The 22,591-nt window shown below is 40.6% G+C and overlaps 1 protein-coding gene across 2 annotated transcripts in view; it reads right to left on the bottom strand.

Annotated features, from left to right (window-relative positions):
- The window catches only part of trim9 (tripartite motif containing 9), a 52,306-nt gene that overhangs the window by 16,070 nt on the left and 13,645 nt on the right, over positions 1–22,591 (bottom strand). For both annotated transcript variants that reach the window (XM_012872209.3, XM_012872210.3), the window contains exons 2-4: positions 15,380–15,475; positions 12,585–12,707; positions 1,145–1,255 (exon numbers count right to left, since the gene is read on the bottom strand). In XM_012872209.3, the coding sequence (XP_012727663.2) occupies positions 1,145–1,255; positions 12,585–12,707; positions 15,380–15,475 (330 nt within the window). The remainder of the gene's footprint in view (positions 1–1,144; positions 1,256–12,584; positions 12,708–15,379; positions 15,476–22,591) is intronic.

The following is a 22,591-nucleotide window of genomic DNA, read 5'->3' as shown; positions in this document are numbered from 1 at the left end:
TGGCACCATCTCTAGTTTGAAAAATTGATTAAATTCTTATCCATCCATCCATCCATCCATCCATCCATCCATCCATCCATCCATCCATCCATCCATCCATCCATCCATCCATCGTCTTCCGCTTATCCGAGGTCGGGTCGTGGGGGTAGCAGCTTCAGTAGGGAGGCCCAGACGTCCCTCTCCACAGCCACTTGGGCCAGCTCCTCCGGGAGAATTAAATTCTAATAGTTTGTTTTATTAGTGTTTTACATGTCATCTTTTCTTGTTTTTGTTTACCTCTTTTTGTATTCCATTTAGCATATTCCTTTCTCTGATCTTGGGCCTTATTTTGTCTTATTCTGTAAGAATAAGATCAGGTTTTCCATATATATCGTCTTTCACTCTCCTACTAATAAATAGGGTGGCAAGACAAGTTTTCAGACCTTGCAAAATATTTCAATATCTTCTAAAAGGCTTATTTGAGCAAAATTAAACTAAATAAATAAATAAAACACAACAAACAACGCATCACCAAAAGAACACAATGCACTAAATAAATCCTGCTTGTGGCAGCATCATGCTGTGTGCTGACATTTCCTTCAAACTTTCAGCGTACCAGCAGGGCTTTAAGGTTTCAGTTTTGACTCAAAACCGTTGTTCGTCAGCTAGAAAGCCAAAGATTAAGAGGGATTTCATCAGTGAGGCCAAACCGTCATCCGAATAACCAAAACAAGCAAAAAGATTATCAAAGTTTTGGGGAAGGGCTAAACCAGAAGTAAAGCCGACCTGTTTCCTGAACAAGGCTGTGGACAACAGATTTCCTCATAATCTGACATATCTTCAGAACTTGTGCAAAGTAGATTGGGCAAATATTGAATAGTGAAGATTGAATAAAAACTTGCTTTAACAAAGTATTTTTTAAAGGACTTACACACTAATGCTGCTGTTATTGTAGCTTTTTATGTTTTCACCTCTAATTGTAAATCACTTTCCTGTTACTTTATGGTCGTTTAAGTATAACTCTAGTACAAAGATCATATAATCACAGTCCAATACGTATGTCATCATGTGAGCTTTGGGAAACTGTTTTATTTCAGGAGGCGTTTACTGAAATGGGGCTCTATGGGTCATCTTTACTTCAAAAGCATTTGGAAGACCTTTTTACCTGCAGGAAACCACTGGGATCGTTCTCCTTGATGACTTCCAGACAATACTCCATCAGTCCCGTTGTCTGACGCAGCTTCACCGTGCAGTGGGAGATCTGATCCCGAACCACCTGGACAGACAAGGTTGAGGGAATAACGGAGGAGTAAAGTCAAAAGAAGGACAAGACTAATTCATTTTGTAGGATTACAAGGTATTAAATACTTAAATGATTGATTCATTGTTGCCTTTTCTTTCCAGTCACTACAATACAGCAGCAATAAAATAAAGGAGGGTTTAATTCACGTTCCTGGGCTTGATTTGTTGAGTGAGGGTAGACGAAAGAGAATAGATAAAATGAACAAAATCTGCCTGGATGAAGAAAAATGTGTTCGTTAGGGTAGAAGGAAAGAAAAAAATTGGATGCAACCAAGATTTATGACAAGAAAACAAACCAAGAATGGGGAAAAAAGAGTTTAAGGGAGCCAAGAAGAAACTGGCAGAATGCAGAATAAACAAAGCTGTCGACGAATCAGGAGGAACTGAATGAGGCGACCGGGATGCACACTAATAATAAGGGGCAGGACTGCTCAAGTGATTGATTAGGTGATTTTTTTCTCTCTCTGGATACGAATCAAGGGAGGAAGAGGAGGTTGAAGGGAGCAGTTTCTATCGATGATGACGTTAGCGGAAGGAAAGTGTTATTGTGTTTTTCACGCGCACACCGTGAAACCAGTCACCACTAGTTACATCAGGACCAGGATGAGAGGAAAACATTCACAAACATCTCTCAGGGAGACAAATCAGGACATGATGGAATTTTTTTTATCTCGGGTAATTCATTTCATATCTGAAAAATACAAAGTTTTCCCCCAAATGTATTCTATTCACAGATGAGGAACAGCCTTACATGGAACAAAAAGGATTCATATTGTACAGAGCTGTACTGTCAATATTTGACCAAAAGGTGGGAGATTCCCCCTCCATCACTGACAGCCTCGATGTCCGCCGCCTGTTTGCAACAGTGTGAAATAAAGTGCTGGACTGCGTGTTGCTAGGAAACAGACACTTAACTGCTGCTATCCGAGAGGCTCCAAAGAGAAACGGAGAGGAAAATCCTTCATGGGGACCGCCAGCATCCAGGAAGATGATTTACTGGTGACCGCAGCCGGTTCTGGATCACAGAAACCCGGCAGAGATGGAGGAATTCATAGGACCAAAAAAAAACATACAAAGCAAAAACACTCCTTTATTGGATCTCAAAAACAAATCTTACTCAACGTAGGATGGAAAATGCTTTAGGGATTAGACCGATTTTTGATCACTGAAAGGTTTTCAGGACTGTCTGGGCGGTGGGACCAATCCAGATCCACAGAGATGTTTCATAAAACGCAGCAACAACAAGACAAACTCATCAACATCAAAGTTGGAAATCTCTGGTAAGGAATGCCAACATGGTATGTAAGGGCCAAATAGGGAAACTTAGTTTATGTCTATAAGGGAATTTGACTTTTTCACTTTTACAATCGTCCTTTTCAGTTGTTTTGAGGGTTGTAATTCACAATAACTTAAGTTGAGAATTACATGAAGAAGCATGAATTGTGGCATTTCCCTGGATACCTAACAGATCAGCAGCCTGTCCATGGATTTCAAAGCATTAGTTTCTTACATTGATGTGTATGTACTCAGGAGCGGTGCTAGCCATTTGAATGCCCTAAGCGCAAAAAAGGTTTTGTGGTGCCCCCCCAACCACACATACACATGTAAAGGGAACAATAATACAGTATTTATCAATGTGTTTCTTGGGATTACCAAAATAACTTCCCAATTTTATTTAGTGTCGTTTCAGTAGTGAATACAGTAACTACATGTGAAATGGTGCTTTGCTTAAATTTTTTATTTGTCTACAACAGTAAAAACCTCCAGCGGTGGGAGGTGGGACAGAGCGGAACTGTCTTGCTGACTTTTTAAGGAACCGGAGAAACCGCTGAAACACAAAACTAAATAGTCCGCAGATAGGATCCAAAAAGTATGAAAGCTTTTCATTCATCAACTTACGACTTTGCTTGGTGCCCCCTGAGCACTTAGTGCCGTACGCGCACTGCGGAGCTCCGGCACTGTATGTACTCCTTTTCTATCAACAACTATAGCTATGTTACGGAATTTCAGGATTGGATTAAATAATCGGATTGTACCGTTTATATGGGCACACAATCATTTAATCTGATCATAATGTGCGTTTATGTGTAGCTGGCTTTATTCAGAATAGAACCACTCTGACATGTGCGATTATCAAATTCCCCTAAAAAAAAACACAGAAGAAGAAGTACTTCCGTCTTCGCTAAACATCAAAAATAGTAAATAAAGCAGTATTATACGAGTTTGTTTGTCTTCCGAGCGCCCAGGCTGGACTTGCACAATCTTCTAATTACGGCTGAAACGTTACTGAGTAAGCAACAATTTGAGCTTTTTTATTTTTCGAAAAGAGAGGTTGTACCGGGAGCCCTGACAATTTTGCTTCCCAACGTATTTCCGCCCCTCACCAACGTGGAAATATGTCACGGTTACGTTGGTTGCACATGCACACTCGTGTCAGTTTGCCACATCCGCAACAACTTGAGCCTGACATTGATCGGATTATCAATTGGCATAAACCACCACTCTCATTTGAAATACAATTTCATTCCTATTGAACTTAATCCGACATATACTGACTGGCTTGTTTTCATGACGCTTTGTTATTCTGATCGTCCGTTTATTCCGATTACCTTTATCCATGTAAACGTAGCTATTGTCACCTGCCTACATTGCATTTGAGTGCAGCAGTGAATGGAAGCAGCTAAAAGTCTCACTGTTCTACACACGTTCCGTCTGTGTTTTACTTGTTGGTTTAGTTGCACTACTGTAATGTAGCCGTCAACACCTTAAACTCAGGTCACTATCTGTCATGCCACTGAAACTCATATATAAATTCATCCACAGTTAAGCCCTTTTTATATATAATCCCCAGTAATTTAACAAAACCACTTTCCCGTAGATTCAAGTGTCACACAGCTGATTAGCCAGAACAAACAATGTCTTCAGGACCGGTGGTTCTCACCGTTGTTAGTAGATTTATGAAAACTAGAGAAAAAAAAACAATTTCAGTACATTTTTCAGTCAGAGAACTGACTTGCAGACATCAGGGGAAGAGCTAAACGAAGACTACAAACATCTAACGTAATCACGCAAATGTGTGCCTTACCCAGGAATGTAATGGCTTTTTTTCACACTACAGCGGTAAATGACCAGGTATGATACTAGGTCTTGACCCAGTAAATTTACCAGTTTTACCTGGTAAACCAGTTCTGGCTTTATTCACACATAACGCTAACCCAGTAAATTACTGGGTAAGGTTGTAAGTGTGAAAGGGGCTTTAGTCTTCCCATAGCAACATGTTGCTTTGGCTCTGTACAGTCACTACAAGCTAATGGTACACATATAGTGGTCCAAATATATACAATTTGACATTAATTTGGCTCAAGCACTAAGAAAACAACAACAGACAACTAACAGCTTATGGCAACAGTTGTAAATTCCAGATAAAGTGACCGAACCTTTGCTACAACTTGATCCATTCGGCGTGAAATGAAACGAACCCCATAAAATCACAGCTTGTCCTCTTTAGATTTACACAGTCACATTATTCTGCCCCGACTGTAATTTACTAAATCACTAATCGCTTCCTTTTAATGAGAAATGAATCAGCCCGAGGACAGTGTTTAACCTTTCTCGTCGCACAGTTGGAGGGCATTTTAGTCCAGGTCTGTGTTTCTGGTGCTGAGGTCCAAACTGTCCCCGCTGTGGATCTGAAACATCCGCAGCCCCGCAGTGGCCTGGCATCGCTCCAGGAGGAGTTTGTCACCGCTACCAAGGCCAGTTTAACAACCCTGTCCATCCTCTGCCTGTACAACCTCCTAACTCATATGAAGCGCCGACCACATTAGCTTACCTTATGAAGGTGTGTTAAAAGCCTTGAACACATTCATCCGGTTTGAAGCAGAATAATCTTACAACGAAAACTGAAGGAGAACTCAAATTCTTAATTCAAGAATATTTACTCAGTGAGGAAAATTGCCATGGTAAGAAATAATTATGTTACAGCAAATCACTATTGATGCCCCCTAGTTTCAATACTTTGTATGCCCCCCTTTTTGAACAATAATAAATAAATAAAATAAATAATTAAAATAAAAGATTTAATTTAAAAACACCTTTCAGGTCACTCAAAGACCTCAAAAGATATGAAACAACAGTTTTGCAATAAAATGCAAATGCAAAAAATTACAGAGAGCATGATTTCTTAAACGAGTGACTTTTGAGTATTGAATAAAAGAAAACAAAAAGGATGAGAGTCGATATTTTGGACGTCTGGCAGGAGTTTTACAGCTGGGGAACAGAACGGCTGAACGCTCTGCTTCGCGTGGTGCTAAGATGTCTGAGGTGGATGGAGGAGAATGACTTAAAGGAACGGAAAACCTGCCAGTTCTGGACGGAGCACATTTGGTACCAACGAGGAGGATTCCAGCCTCGTCAATGTTGATGTTAGCCAAGATTTTATTTCAGATAAGGGGGTGAGGAAGGAGGAAGGAGGGAGAGCAGGATTAGGTTTGGTTGAAAAGTAGAAATAATATTTTGTAAAGGTGCCTCATACAAAGAAAGCGATCCTTGACTGTTCCTCTTTATCTCCTCAGTCCTCCATATGCTCTTTTCTCTTCAGCTCATCCCACAGATTCTATAAGATTTACGTCTGTGGACTGACATGACCGTGAAAGAAGGTTGATTCTGTGTTTGCAGAACCACTTCTGTGTTGATTATGCTGTAGGATTCTGATCGCTAACCCGTTGAAAGACCCAGTGATGGATGGCTATTTTTTGTTTTTTGTTTACTCATAGTCTACAAGATTTTTATTTAGAATCTTTTGTTTTTTTCAGAGACTTTATGATACCAAAACTCCATCTCCCAGGACCTTTGCCAGAGAAACAGGCCCAAAGCATCACAGATCCTCAAACGTATAAATCAGTGGGCATTAGGTGCTTTTTCCACATATTGGCCCCAAAAGGCTTTTATCCTAAGTTCATCTCACCAAAGAGCTAAATTCCAGTTAAATCAGTTTACATCAGTCACACATTTACATCAGTCTCATGTCATATGTATACAGGGAGTATACATGTGACATGGATAACTGTTTTAGCTGCATTTATTTCTGCCATTAAAACAATCAATTTCTCAAAGTGCACCATTGCCCCCTATTTTCAGAGTAAGATTGTGCAACTATAATAATAAAAACACATTCATACCATGGTTGCCAATAAATATGGAATGGCAATGTTGACCTGGGTAAAAGTTCAGGATTGTAACAGTAAGTAAAAATCTACAATCCTTTAATGTTTCACCACTGCTTACTGAACTGCTCCTCTCAGCATCCATCAAACACCTCTACTAAAATATGTAAAAAGTCGGTTCTCCAAAGGATGAAAAAAAACAACAACAATCTGCCAGTGGCAATGCAGGGTGCAGGAGCTGCAGCGGTATGTGGTGCTGTGGCTCCTGCATCCTTGCTCTTAGAGTTATTTTTATTATTCTCTACATGTTTTATGTTTATGGCATTTATCATGTATTTACTCATTACTATTGAAAAGGTTTTAAGGTTTGAGTTTATTCAGACGTCAGCGTTTTTCATAGGACTGTTATCTCTCTCCTATGCTACAGAGTAAGGTCTGGTGCAAGAAACAGCCTCACCATAAATGTGCGAGCACCATCTTATCTGTGATGAATTGCACCCAGCCATCTGCGTATTCTCCTTTTCCTGTTCACTGAACGCTCAATTGTTAAGGTTGTTCCGCATACCTGAAACTGCTAGCTTATGATGTCAAAGGTCACACTAAAGTATGTTTCCCCCTTTGCTCAAGCTCTGCGATGAAACTAAGGCCCTCCCTTTTTGAGATAATAAAAAGTACAGCAGCAGAGGCAGCAGCAGAGATGTAACGGAATCCATCTCTCTGCTGGTCTCCTCGCGAGATTTAACCCTGTTGTCTCTCTTCTTTGTGTTATTTAATGAATGTTTTAGGTGTTTGAACCTGACACTTGCCTTAAACCCAGATAAATGAATGCGGGGGAAGAAATGTGAGTTGGTGAGCCTGATGTGTAAAGTGGGCCAGAACCTCTGCATTAGGTCTCAGGAACACGATAACGGCGGGTTGTTGACGACTTTTGTTGCCTGATGTCTGCATCTGTCATCATTTCGGGGGCAATTAGGAGCCCGAACGGCATTCCCCGCCAACTCTTGCCTCCCAGTTTTCATCAGCAGCTGCTGTGTGCAACTCTCATGTGCATCTAATGTTTCGTGCTGCGTTTGAGATTCAGTAGCAGCAGCTAAAATAACGAGCCATCTCTCCCTCTGCATCTATTGCCACAGCTCTTTCAGCCTCCTTCTATTTATTCCGGCTGTAATTACTGGGCCACTGCAGCACGCTTGGCCTTGCGAGACACCGTGGCGGCACTTCCAACAAGTCTGCTTGCACCGGCCCGAAGGATAAAGGCTACACAGTAAGGAACACGGCATCACGTCTGTTGCAGTCTGACGTTTCTGAAAGTTCATGTAGAGGAATCAAAGTGAAGCAAAAAAAAAAAAAGAAAAGAAAAAGGAAAACACAGAATGAGAACAATGGAAATTACAAGCCAAAATGGATGGAAGGATGGATAACATGACATGTTGCTCAGAGTGATGGACACAGGATGCGACTAGCTCCATTTCTGCTGTGACTCAGCTGTCAGCGGGCTGCTATTACTTATGACTTATATTTCATTACCAGATGCAAGACAAGTGCAGAAGGAAGATCTCCTTTGACATATAAGAGCAGAGGCAAATCTACAAGTACTTCCACTATCTATACATCTGAGATCATTTTTTTCCCTCAATGTTATTTCTACGAACGGAGGCGAAACTAGTTTCAAAGGTTGGTAGTTCATGTTCCACATTGTGACCCCTATATCTCATTGATCCCTGGCCTACGAAACATAAAACATAAACATTGCCTACATTTCTACTGTTCAATAGCACATTTTGTCATATTACAACCACACATTTACATGCAGTTCACTGGGATTTGTATCAGACCAACAGGTAGTGGGAACAGTTATGTGCTTTGCTCTGTTTGTTAGGTAACAAACAGAACCTGAAAAGTGATCAATAGAAGAAATCAGCAGAACCACCTTTTGTTGCAGTTATAGCAGCAAGCCTTTTGGAGTGAACATGTCTCTAGCTGCTTTGCAGATCAAGAGGAACACTGGTTTCAGGCCTCGCTATAGATCCTTAACTGAACTTGTGTCTGGGTTTTGACTAGGCCCTTCTATCACACGAATACGCTTTGATCTAAACCAGGGGTGTCAAACATACGGCCCGCGGGCCAGTTCCGGCCCGCCGAACAATTTGGTCCAACCCGGAGCCTAAATGCATTATTATTATTCAACAATGAGATTCTCAAGTCCGCTGCAGCCTCTAACAGGTTTTCTTGTATTTAACTCCCTTCACAGATGACCAGCTTCTCTCTCCCTGCGGAAAAAGTGGGCTGAACACAAACGATTTATATCAGTTAAAATGTTTTGCTCTATTACATAAAATCTTTTTTTTCTCTCAAAAGGAGAATTAAAAAGAAATTAAAAAAAAGATATCAATATTTTTGAAAGGTACTGCATGTCCTTAGAAAACAGACCTTTACAAATATCTCATCCCATTGAAGCACCCAAACTGGGTGGCCGGCAGTCAAGACATCTGCTGGTAAACTCTGCAGCGAGTAGGCGAGGAAGCAAACCGACGTCTTCCCTGAGTCACTTTGCTTTGATCAGCTATCGTCTGTCCTCTGCTCAGTTTGTAAAGGACTGCTACCAGATGAAATCCAGTGAGAACAGCACCTCTGGATCCTGCAGCCTTTACTCCAAGGCTGGAGGGAAATTTACAAAGCAATCCAATTTGCTCCAGTTGTTCGTAACTGTTTTACTCGCGGTATCGTCTTAATTTCTGCTTAGGATTCACAAAAGCAGCTAAAGTTTCACCTTTCCCCCTTTTTCTCCCCTTTATAAAAATCAGCACAACTTTCCAGAGATATGCAAAAGGGATGCGTCACCATTTGCTCTGGGTTTAATTTACATAAATATATATGTATAAGTACGGACATACCACTGAAAGCATGCATAATGTCACATTCAAATGTGGGCAGACTGTGTCAGCACAGACTGGAAGTGTGCTCGGCAGCAACAAATGTGTCCTTGTATGCAGTAGTTCCCAAATTAGACAGAAACTCAGTCAAAGCCCAGACCTAAATGCAACTGAGAATCTGCAGCAAGACTTGCAAACTGATCTTCACAGAAATGATGCATCCAAGCTGACTGAGCTTCAGCTAATGTGCAAAGAGTAGATGTGCGGCGCTGCGGATGCATTGAAAAGAGGTTCTGCAAATGACTGACCGAGACGGGCTGAATAACTTTTCTGTTACAAAACGATGAAACGCCCTGCAGGGTACTCTGATACCTTTGCAAATACGCACTACTTTAGCCTATCACACAGAAATCCCAATAAAATACGTCGACGTTTGTGGGTATAATGTGACCCGTGGAAACGTTTGTGCGCTGGATCAGTTTTGCGTTTTAATTTCCAGGCAAATCCAGGCTGGAGAGCAGCTACACGTGTCTGCGTGGGCGTTAGAGCGAGACTCGGCAGAGGAGCTTTTGTAACCCCTCCATGTGACGACGCTCCATAAAACAAGCCTCCACCTCTGCTGTCTCCTGCAACAAACGCAAGGGTCAGACTTCCTGATGTTGTGGGGGGGATAGAAAAATAAAAAAAAACCTGACTCATGCGATGAAGGACTACCTCTTGTCTCCATGGTTTCGCAACAGCAAGCTAAACAAGTCGCCATGGTGACAGCCGGGCTTCGGCGTTAGTGGCCGTGAAACACAGGAGAGCAGCGGGAGGCCGCGCCGCAGACGCCTCATCAGCTGCAGTTTCCTCTGAGACACATTTCAGGTCTTCCTATGACTTTCTTATGCTAAGCTGGATCCCACTTTGTAAGTACGATTCAATTAATAGAGACGTCTACTGAGCACATGCACGCAAACTCCTATAAGGGATTCCCTGAATGCATCCCTCCATCCTTACCGAGTTATACATTTAAAGGGAAAAAGTACAGGTAAAATCCTGAGAAACAGAGCAACACGGTGTTGCATCAGAAGCTCTGTGGGTAACTCCTGTGATTAAAGCAGCACACGCAGCAGCAATTTCAGGCCTGCCGTGCCACCTGCATTAGGATTCGGCTAACAGTGCACGTGTGCACCAAGCTGACAGGTGCATGGAAACACGTTAGGAGCTGAAGGCACGGTTGTGTTCTCTGCCAGTCCAAAATAAATCTGCAAAAATCCATCCACCAGGACGACATGTTTTTTTTCCAAATGTGCATGGTCATGTGATAAACCACGTTACAATAAGGCTCCCCTCATAAATGGCTATATAAAGGTGTATATAAATGGTATTAATTAATCTGTAAACATGCTATAACTATAATTTGTAAGTGTTTATTATCCATTAAAAAGGGTTTGCAAGAGACAAGACTGACTGGGTTCTTTCCAAATAGTGAGCCTAATCTGTTTAGCTGTATATACATTTCATCCAGAGCTGCTTTTATTAAACATTTCAGGCTAAGATCCTGCCTTGTAAGCACAAACACTTTATAAAGAGCTGTAAAGTGTTTACAGATTAATTCATAACACATCTATAAACTATCCATTAGCTATCTGAAAGGGGAGCCTTATTGTAAAGTGGCACCTTTTTGGTGTTTTGTATGACTTTCTGTTCTTGAACTAGCAGACATCTTCCAATCAACACTATCCAATCACAGTAAAGATCAGTATTGTTTTTTTGTATGTTAAAAAATGTAAACTATGTTTTTTTCAATGATATTTGTTAAGCAGCCACTAGGCCTGGGAGAAAACCATGAAAAAAAGCCTGAGTAAAAACCAGTTCTATGTGATCTCGACTGTCAACAGTGAAGCTGGGCAGAGTGGAGGCAAAGAATGATGGTGCTAAACGCAGAATAAAACTTTAAAAAAGCACTGGTTAGAGGCTGCTAAAGACTTGTCCAGCAGGACAACAGCCATGAACATACAGCCAGTGGTTTAGATCAAAGCACATTCAAAAATTTTAATAGCTGTCCCAAAGTCCAGAACTAATTCCCACTGAGAATCTACAAAATCTTGAGCTGTTTTACAAGGAAGAAAGGGCAACAAAGTCAGTCTTTAGGTGGGCAAAGCTGCTAGAAACATGCTTTCAAAGGTCAGCCGTAATATCGACTAAATGTGTCAATAAAATATTGAATCAGGGGAGTTGAATACCAACTAATGTGTTGGTCTATCACATAAAATCCTAATAAAGTCCATCCGAGTACGTGTTAGGAACATGACAAAATGGGAAGGTTCAAAGGGTGTGGAGACTTTTGCAAGGTATTAAACGCCGTTTTTTCAGAAGGTCCTCGCTCTCGGCTTGTTAGATCTACAATGGGGGAAAAAAATAAGCTATTTTTGAGCGTGCTGCACTATCCTCAGTAAAAATGATCTGCTTTAATAATGGTACATAACCCTGAAGTGCTACAAACACACAACAACAAAAAAAAAAGAAAAAGAAAAACAAGAACCATAGAAGGTGGAAAAATGTGAAACGTGTGCTCGTCGGTGCTGGGCGTAAATCCGCTCGCATGTTACCAGGAGCTGGCTGTGTGGTTCAGCCCACCTACACGTGTAAAACCCTGATTCTGCACGGCGTCCAAGCATGAAATTGGATGCTGTACAAAACAAAAAGTGTCTCTCCTTTTTCTCCTCTCACTCGTATCTCATGTTCAGTTTGCTGTGGACGCTCTAAAGGAAAACGGAGCAATAAAGAAGTGAACAGAACCGCGTCTGTGTTTCATGAATCGTCGTCTAATTCATACAATCACCAATAAATGACAAAGAATACACACATATATATATATTTAATGGACAAAACTTACCCTTAAAAAAAAAAGGATCTTCTAAAAAAGATTTTCTTAAGCCATTAAGCTTGCAGCAAACAATGATAGATTTGCTCCCCTCTGGGCAAGTAATAGATTCAGTTTATGGCAGCTCAATCCGATTTTCTCAGACGCTAGAGAGGCAGCAGTTTGTGTTTTTCATTCCAATTTGAAACTTAATTCTCAGAGAGGGAGCTCGTGCATCAGTCGCTTTTACAGCCTCCATCTTGTCTCGTTTTTTTTTTTTTTTTTGAAAGCACCGTGGGTGTCACGCCTCCAAAACATCACATTTTAAAAGGGAGAGACGTAAACTATCGCTTTTAACACAGATACTAGGTGCCTCTGACGTGGTTCACAGAAAGGATTTGGTTCGCTATTACGCACCTTAAGCTTGTGTTCGTGCTCCTTGTTCACTTGGGACAGGAGCTGGGCCTTGCGTCGGTTCAAGGCGTCGATGAGGGCGTCGCACTGCGCCACCAAACAGGCCTCAAACTCCACGCCGTTTTCCTGAGAGGTGAAAAAAAAACAACAACACACACCCCGAGGCTGTGAATTCACACGTTAGGCTCAGGCATAAACCAACCAAAAATGACGACCGACTTCACTTTATATAGCAAACAGACATTTTCTACAGTAACTACGGTGGTCTTGCATTTAGGGGCCTCGGTGCTCCTGGGGTAAGCAGCATCCTGTCTGCAACTGAGGAACAGCAGAGATCAACACTCAAACGTACCTGCATGAAATCTGACTGTCCCGGTAAATACCCTGCTAATACATGTTTTCCCAAACTACACCAGTTTTGTTAGAGGTTTCCTGAAGACATGAGGGCTGCTGGGAGCGGTGATGTTTTTAGGAGCAAGACAAAAACTTGCTTATCCTGGCTTTTACTCAAAATGCTGCAGTTTTATTCATTTTCATTTCTTATACATTTTTTCTCCTAGGATTTTCCCCATCAAATACTAAGTACGAGTATTTTTGGTTTGTTCTATGTCCTTTTTACTAGGATCTGAATACCTTTATTATTATTTACGCTTTATCTTGTTTTTAGCACTATGTAGATTCCATAATACACGAAACATTGTTGTTTCCTTTATCTCTATTTCTCCGTCTTGTGGTTGAAGGGTTTGGGAGTTTTTACTATTCCAGAGTTTTGCTGTTTTTTTAATTACTTTATTTTTTGTTTTTTAAACAGGAACAAACAGGTACGGGCTAGGGCGCACATGCAATAAACTAAGCAATGTGATTTACATTGCATTACTGGTCTGAATCCCAAAAATAAAGAGAAATAACACACATACACACACATGAACAACAACCCAGGAGCAAGGTACACACCCTGCTGACAGAAATGGCAGATATGCTTCAAATTCGCAACGGGAAATTGTTACAAGTCTTCGAATAACTATTCCATTTTCCCCAGAGTCTCTCTCCGTTCTCCTTCTGGAGACGTAATGAAAAAGTCAATGTCTCCATTTCGTGGATCAAGTGTATAATGTTTATGAAGAGTCTCAAGGTGCGTGGGCTTCAGAGTTTTGCTATTGTTACGTTGCTCACGTCTGCCTCTGGTGTTTCCTTATTTACAAATGCAGTTTAGTTCTACACTTTTTATTGCGGGCTATTCTTGCTGTCTAATATTTAGCCTTTTATTTAAGCAGCTTTGTTGTGATTGTTGATGGTTGTTTGTAGAGGCACTTTGTGTCAGGGCTGGACGATATAGAACAAAGCATATTGATAAAATAGAAATCTTATTGAGCAAAATTGATTATTATCAAAAAAACCGAAACATATATTTAAGTGCTCCCTGGTCATCTTATGCTGCTGCTTTGTGCTCTATTTTTAGATACAAACACAAACAACACAAACACAACCCTTTAAATCAACCAACTTTTACCAAAACTAGTTTTTGAAAAATGAAACAAAACGTATGCTCGTTGAACTCGTTGAAAGGGGCGGAGCTTGTAGACAGATGGTTCCTGGGTCTGCGTTTGTGATTGGCTGGGAGGATGTAATGACTGTAGTATTAACCTGCATGATAGGCTAGAATGCAAAAGGAGGAAAAACTGTTCTTCTATTGAACTTTTTATTGAGCCTTTTTTATCGCACCACATGTCTATCGATCAATATATAATTGTTATTGAATAATCATCCAGCTCTACTTTGTGTTACATTTGATGGTATGGAAAGAGCTCTATAAACAATGTCTGATTAATCTATTGATTTGAAAATTTTTGTCCAGGCACAATCTCCAATATTCTAAATTCCAAGTTTGAAATTGTGCCTTTAGAAAATTTATTATTTAAAAATGTATTAAATTTAAAGTCAAAGTTAATCAATTTAAAGATTCTCAGTATATTAGAACCCTTAAAAACTCCTACTGGTTCATGGAATTTCTTAAAGACAAAATACAATATAGATATTAATATTCTTATTAAGGAAACAGTGTTCATTAGGATACCATTTTTTCCTACACTGAAACATTTTACCGTCCATTTTCACAAATCTGTAATTTTCGCTCCTCCACTGCACCACTCTGTAAATACACACCCTCATGTATCTACGTCTGGTTGTGGGATGATTATCAATGGGGGCCTTTAATCCCACCTTACTCCTCTAATCTCTCTATTAGGCTGACCACAGATTCATTCGGCTTTGTCTTCACGTGGGCTTCTAAATCCAACACACGTCTACCGTACCGTCATCAGCATCAGCAGAAATCCAGCCGGGAAATTGTTTCTGTTTGTATAGCCTCTGTTGCCAGTTTTAAATGTTTTACTTTTCTTTATATTATCAAGTTGCATGAAGTGACTTAAAGATTTGACACTGCACATATCGATCATGACTACATGCAGGTAATCCTAAGAAGAGGCTTTAACGATGGAACTTAATTTAATGGGAGAAAAAAAATCTTCTCTATGTAAAGACACGACAAAAAGAACATTTCAAGACAAAAACTACAAAATTTCAATCAATAATACGACAAAATGTCTTTTGCTTTTCTCCCTTATGAAAGTACATAAGTCTATATTCAGTTGACTGACAGAAGGGGATATGAGTTTGGTAACAAAACATCCGGAACTAGTTCCAGTTGAATCTGTGTATTCTATGTAGATTGTAGGAGGTTAAAATAAAAAAATTAAAAACACATAATTATCTTTTTGTTTGGGTGAATGCGTGAGTACCTGGATGTGCTGCACCATGTTTCTTAGCTGAACCAGGAACTCCTTTGCCTCGGTGGCTCTGTCTGACAGACCGTTTAAGGCTTGTGAAAGTTGACCCTGTGGAGGACAAACACATTAATGTTATAAAAACAGGGGAACAGGGTCAGGAGTTTGGACTGAAATAGAAGTCATGAAACATCCATAGTCTCTAAAGTCCATTGGCTTTTCTTACTGTGTAGAGTGCTACACCATAACAGATAATACGAGGAAGAAATGTTTTGTAGGCAATGCCTTGCAATTGTTTTTTTCAGCATCATGTCGGGACTATAGTATAAAACATGTACGGTTTTCAAAAACTGTACCAACATCAACCAAACAGTCTAACAATCTAACCACAGGATGCTTTTTAAAAGAGAAAATATAGTTTGATTAATTTGTCCCATCAGCATCGGTAGCTGCGTTTCCATTGACCATCAAGTTGCGCAAATTGTAATTCCGAAAATAATAATTTTTTTTGTCTGTATCTAAATTAGTGCACTTTGCAAAAATGCAATGAAAAGACTTTATTTCGCATCACAGGAGTCACGCGATCAACAACCAGATGTTACTACGAGTGAAAAAGAAAAAGAAGACAACAGGAAGTAGTATTAGGATGATTGCCTTGGCACATCATGGCATGTTTATTAAGGAGTTATGGCAAGAACAAACTTATACACGTCTGATTTCAATTGCATTTCTTATTTAATGCAGTTGTGCAATTGTGTTTTTCAACATTATTATATCAACAAAGTTTTGCGGACATTTGCAATGGAAACGCAGGTGCTGTGGAGGATCTTACTGACTTCAGAAGACTGAGCTACTTTCAGTATCAGTGAGGTGTTTAAAAATAGTCAGAGGAAGAATAGGCGTGTAAGAAGCAAGCAATTGAGAAAACGTTTTCTACTGAGGGATGTCGGCTCTTTCAGTCTGCCACAACAGGAGGATTACTCAAAAAAAGAGAACGCTGAATGTGTTACAACAATGTTGCTCTGGTCCATCCTCCCGAAAAAAATATGTATTTCATCAGCAGAGGACATGCTGCTTTAAGAAACGACAGCTGTCCTTTGGAAATCTCCCAGATAAAGTTAGCTAAACAATGCTAAACGCTAACATAAGTTGCTATAAACAGTAAATTTGAATGTGACCAAGTTGTCCTTGTTTTGAAATGTGAGTGAAATCCTGTTTTACTGCAGAGCTGTGTAATAACACCAGTGGCTTTCTCTCTTTGGACTCAAATATAAGAATTTCAGGATTAAAGTGTGCTAATTATTATTAACATGTAATTATATAATTACATGTTGAGTATTTTCCTGTTACTGATAATTCCTGAATGGAAATTGGAACCAATATTGAAGATCATATTGGTTCCCCCGGTGTGTCCATCACAATTACTATCCCTTACCTGGCAAAAGTTATTCTACAAAAAAAAAGTCATGCAGATTTTCTCTTCAGTATACTAGACTGTTAAAAGCTTGATAAGCCATTTATAAAACAATCGCAAACCTTTATTGGACCAGTTCTATTGCCAAATATATTTTCTTTACTTTATAAAGAAAAGAGCAAAGATTTTTTGACTCACCGCGTATTAAATATGGTTATTTGGTGCATTTTCGTTGTCCCTTTATATCAGTAAGCCAAACATCTTGGGATTTCAAACTGACTGTTTTTATTTTTCCAACACATTTCTTTACCTCAGCAGGGGACTTGTGGCAGGAGGGAAATCTCCAAATCACTAAATATTCAAAGTGGGTAATGTAATTGGTAATTGGCAGCTTTTTTAGCCATCAGTCATAGTCAGTGACAGTCAAACATGGCAGTTTCTTTTAGTCCAACCAAGAGCCACTATGGCGCTGGTCCAACCCAGTGATTGTGCCATTGGTTTGGACAATTTTACTATTAAACAGAAGTCAGAATTATTTTTTATATCCAGCTGTAAAAAAAAACCCATTAAGATCAACAGGAAGTACTCGTACTGGCAGCTTTGCAGGATTTGTATTATTTGGTACCGATTTTCAGCCCTTTGTAATTGCATAAGCGCTTCTTGAAAGAACAACAAAAAGTGTCCACCACCATTTTCTGCAAAAGAAAATCTACAAATGGTCAAGCTCAAGGAACACAGTTAAGAACAAATGGATCTTCAGAGTGCAGCCCAGAACATGTTTGGAATTGCCTCGCCCCAAAGACAAAATGCATCGTCAAGATGTCATCGGGATAAAAAAGAAGCGTGATCCAAAACGATGTGAGAGCACATTGGCATGTTATTATTGGATTACAGCTGCTGGGCTCCTGTGGAGCGCTGAGCTCAGCACACACGACAGGAAATGCCACTGTTGTGGATATGTGCGATGACACAGAAGAACTCCTGTTTGGTTAGCGGGAAAGAAGGGATGACCTGTTCACATGCATGTGCAACGAGGCCATGTGAACACGGAGGCGACAGAGAGAGAGAGCGAGTGTGGGGCCTGACCCTGTGGGAACATCGTTTGGTTGAGTGAACAGCCATCAAGTTGGTGGATATTGTCTTCTGGGAATTTTTTTTGGATGTTTCCTAATGAAAGGAAGAAAAATCGTCTCTGCTACGGAAGAGAGCAATAAAAAAAAAAAAACAGCTTCTAGCTGATCCAGTGGAAAACGCTGTGAAAACAATCCAACACACAGTCGTCGGTGACAGCGAGGCTTCTGGTATCTGACGTTAGACGACCAAATGGGAGCCAGCCTGTGGGGGCCAACAGCTGACCTTTGAACCCAGAGTTTGGGAAAAACGTGACAGCTGCTGCCAACATGAGTCCACGCAACTGGGGACAGTCTGAGCTGGCAACAGCTGAGTAAAGCTCTGAGTGTAAACTTTCCAACTTTGTTCAGGACTTCCTCTTTGTTAACCAGGGACTCATATTTTAGTGTCTCAGGAGATAAGCAATGCTGAAAAGCATATTTCCTCCCATGTAGTGCTTAAACTAATAGATTTCTGTACAGTAGAGAGAGCAACTGATTCTAAAGATGGACTAGTTTATGTCTAACAATGTCTCGGCTTGTGTAAACCCAAGCTTCCAATACAGAGCTAAACTGAAGGGCTATCTCCATGCTTTAAAATGAAATATGAACTGCATCATTATTGTGTGTCATGTATTGTTTGCTAGATATCTAAAATACTTGAATAGGTAGAAACTAAACTCCATGCCTTCTACACTGAAGTGAGATTCTAGGGAACACTTTGAAATTTAGGAATATTTTGTAAAAATTTAAAAAATGCCGATGCCTTTATATTCTGTTTGGGTCATATTTGTCAAGCCGTTCAGGTTTCTATTATGTTTTTTGACCATTTATGTCAGATTATTTGCTGTGGAACTGCTAAACAAGGTCATGGAGGTCCGGCTTACCAATTTTGTGAATCTGCCATTTCTATATTTTGGAAGCTTTTGCAGTCCAAGCTGAAGGATGCTGAAGCTTGGTAGGATAAGTGCTGAAAGATAAGTGAAAATGGTCCGTTGTTCATTACACCACGCCCCAGCATACTACAAAAATGGCTGTTTGGGGTGGAGTGGAACACTCTGCCGCCTGGAGAGGGGCGGGGTCTGGAGGGGCTTCCTTAGATTTAAAGAGACAGCAACAACACGAGTTGTTCTCAGATGCACCCCAGAACAGGGGGAGAATGGGGGGAATGTAGGGGTAAATTATTGAGGAATTCAGACTAAAGCATTTCAGTTCCACCTTATGAAGACCACAAGGGATTTAAATGTCAGAAGGAAGAACTGAAAACCATGATATGGCCCCTAGGAGGAAGTAGGAAAACAGTAAATGAATTGCAATCTACATTCAATTACGTTCGTACATTTAGCCTCCTCTGAGTCTTTACATTGTCTTTTTAAGCAATTACACCTGCTGCAGAATGAATTTCACTAAGATTTTCTTCCCATTCTTGGAAAAACAGCTCAATCTCCATCAGACTGGATGGCGAGTATTTGCGAACAACAGCCTTCAAATCTGCTCAAATATTCTCAATTAGGTTTCGGTTTGGACTTTGATTAGGCCAGTCTAGTGCTACTCTAAATGTTGATATAATCCATTTAATTATTACTTTTGTATGCTCCGTACCACCTTAAAGTACTGCTCAGACATCAGCGCGGTAACACCGCGCTCCTATTACCCCCTGAACAAAACTTTGCAGCGTGGGCGAGAGGGCCTTCTGCTCTGCTGCACCATGTCTGTGGACCACCCTTCCCGAACATCTGAGAGTATCACAGACGACAGGGAGCTTTAATAAAGGCCTGAAGACCTTCCTCTTTAAAAGATTTTACAACTCTTAAATGTATTTTTCATTTGGCTAATTTTAGTTCTTGCTCGATTTTCTAGCTGTTATTATTTTGTGGCACTCTGAGAGTAAAATTTTTTAAAGTGTAGTAAAAATGCAATAAATGCCTATTGAAGTTATTGTTATTACAATAATAATAATTATGTTTAGGGTCACTGACCAGTTGTTCAGTCCCTCAGGAAAGCATTCTCAAGGCATGATGCTGCCATCACTATGTTTCATCCTGGGGACGGTGTGTTCAGGGTGATGTGCTCCACATTTAGAGTTGTGGACTGGACGCAGGCCAAGAAGGTCCTTATTGTCTTTGGAGCGTCTCTTACATGGCTTGTGGAAAACGGCAAACATAACTTCTTCCAGTTGTTTTTTTTTTCACCACTGGCTCTCTACTTGCACCTCTTCCGTAAAGGACAGATCTGTGTGTTCCTGAGTATTTTCAAAATGGTGCTTGTGAAAGCTACACATCACTTTCCTACTCCACTGCAGTGGGCTACTTCCTGAAATCCCAATGAAGCAAAGTTAAATTTGTGACTGTAACGTGCCAAAATGAGGAGAAGTTCGAAAGCGTGTGAATATATTTGCAAGGCACTGAAAGTTAGCAAGAACAAATCAGTTTGCGAAACTCAAGAATAGAAAGCAGGAATTATGTTTGTGGTACTTTTGTATTGCCAGAAGTTGTTTCTTTTTTTTTTAGCATGAATTTGTGCACAGATTAAACAAACCAAATGTAATGAGCTTTCTACGGCTGCTGGGCAGACTTCTAGTTTTTTTTTTAATGTTATGCTAAGTTAACAGCCTCCTGGCTCTATCTTCATTAACATTCAGTCTACATTGTAAGATGATTCCCCCAGATATAAAATAGTTTCTTTTGAGTATGTTAGACTTCTGTTCCAGCAGAGAAAGCAGACACTTTTTCTCCTTCTATCTAAGGACAAGCTCCTGTCAGCCCGGATCTATCAGCTGCCATCATCACTTCAAGATCTCTCCAATCACACTCAGTCTGTCCGCATTAGTTCACACTCTGCTGGTTTTGCCACAGATCAGGCAGGTCCCCTCACTCCTGCCTGTTCACCTGACCTAAAGGAAAGTAGCTTTTCATTCTCCGTCCTTTTATTTCCCCCCCTGTGATACTGTGAGGAACACTGAGGTAGCTCTCGCTTCGCCCAGTTAACAGTCGGCCTGCGTTCAGCAACTGAGGAGATGAAATGAAAAGCACTTGATTGTCTGGAGGCCATTTTCCACAGTGTCTGTCGGAGAAGCCTGCAGAGCTCAGCCCTCAAAAACCAGGTCATAGGAAAGTGGAGACTCTTTTATTCCTGCACTGCTCGTGGCTATTTCCTGCTCTACAACGACAGCAGTGCCAGGGCCAGCAGGTCGGCATATGGGAAGACAGACTTCTGCAACAAATGGTTTGGAGAGCAAAGACAGAGCTGAGATCCAGACTTTAATGTTCAGGATCTTGAAACAGGAGGAGAGGCTGAGTTTTTCCAACCACTTAAGTTTTTTTTTGCACCTTCTTCGCAGCACCGTTCAATGGACTTCCGTCCGTCCATCCCTCCCTTTATCCACCCATCCATCGCTTTTGGTAAGTGTCAATCTCCAGCAGTGGATGGGCGAGAGTCAGTTTTACCTGTGAAACACAGCATCCTCCGTATTTCCTGCATGTGACTGGTAAACAATCGCGGTAGGTGTTCGTTTGCTAATGCTGCAAGGAACCCCAGATGGTTTAACAACAAAACAAAATCCATGGAAGCGGTTAATGAGGAGGCCCACGGTGGACGACAAAGGCTGCTGCATCATCCGCCACAACGACCAAGAATGGTCATCATGCAGGCAGACTGACGCTGTGTTATATGCAGCAACCAATTCGGCTTTGTACAAGCCACAAAATTACAGTTTTTTTTCTCCGTTTATGCACCTTTTAGAGTCTTTGATGGTTACCACAGAGGACTTGTATGCCATCTGAGTAAGTGCTGCTGTGGTGGGTCACACATTTGATGCTACAGGAGTAGAATACAGCCTTTACGAGTGTTGAACTTCCCTCATACCATTAAAATTAATACCATCAGACACAAATCCAAATAGATACATGTCAGGTTAATTTATAAAAAAGATCATCATCCTCATCACAGCTTGTTTCAGCCTCTGCATTCATGTTAGCGCATGTTAGTGTTTGATAAAGCCAACAAATCAACTTGAGATATGCTTCTTTGTCTCAACCTTCATAGTTTGTATTTATGTCAGTCGTCTCGTAAAGTTGTTGAAACTCAAATGCAACTCTAGTCATTTACTTAAAGACCCAGTGTGTAAGATTTTCACAATGGTGCACCATCTAGTGGTGCGCTAAAAGAGTTACATACGACCTCGCTTTTAGGCTACTACAGAAGCCATAGAGTGTCATAAATGTGACAGCGCCAACATGTCCTCAATGTATTTGGTACCAAGCTACTGCTAATAGCTAAGGTTATCGTGTGCAATGGTTTTTGGCACTGTTACCGAGACCGCTTTTTTTTTTTTTTAAGTCGCTTGTAAATTCTGTTTTTTTGGACTTGTTTCTGAATGTGCAGTCGTTTATTTGGGATCTAAAATAAGCAACTTTAAACACCAGTAAAGAGACCTGCTTCAGCTGTTGCACTACAGACAGAGAATGGGCCGGCTGATGTCAATCCGCGTACACACATATCTCTCTGTTCATCTCTCTCTCTCTCTCACGTTGCCCTGTTTCTAACATAAAGCTGAAATAAACTTCACTGTTTTACTGAAGTAATTTACCTGTCCAGCAGAAAGCCTGCAACCTCCACATCTGTTTTTAATCCCCGCTCCCTCATGAATTATCTCCACCTAGTAATAATAGCCGATAAAGACTCTCGTTTTCTCCTGGTTATTAC

The sequence above is a fragment of the Fundulus heteroclitus genome, chromosome 19 (assembly GCF_011125445.2).
Source record: "Fundulus heteroclitus isolate FHET01 chromosome 19, MU-UCD_Fhet_4.1, whole genome shotgun sequence".
Classification (NCBI taxonomy): Eukaryota; Metazoa; Chordata; class Actinopteri; order Cyprinodontiformes; family Fundulidae; genus Fundulus; species Fundulus heteroclitus.
The sequence above is the reverse complement of the archived record's forward strand: the minus strand, read 5'-3'. Positions and strand labels throughout refer to the sequence as shown.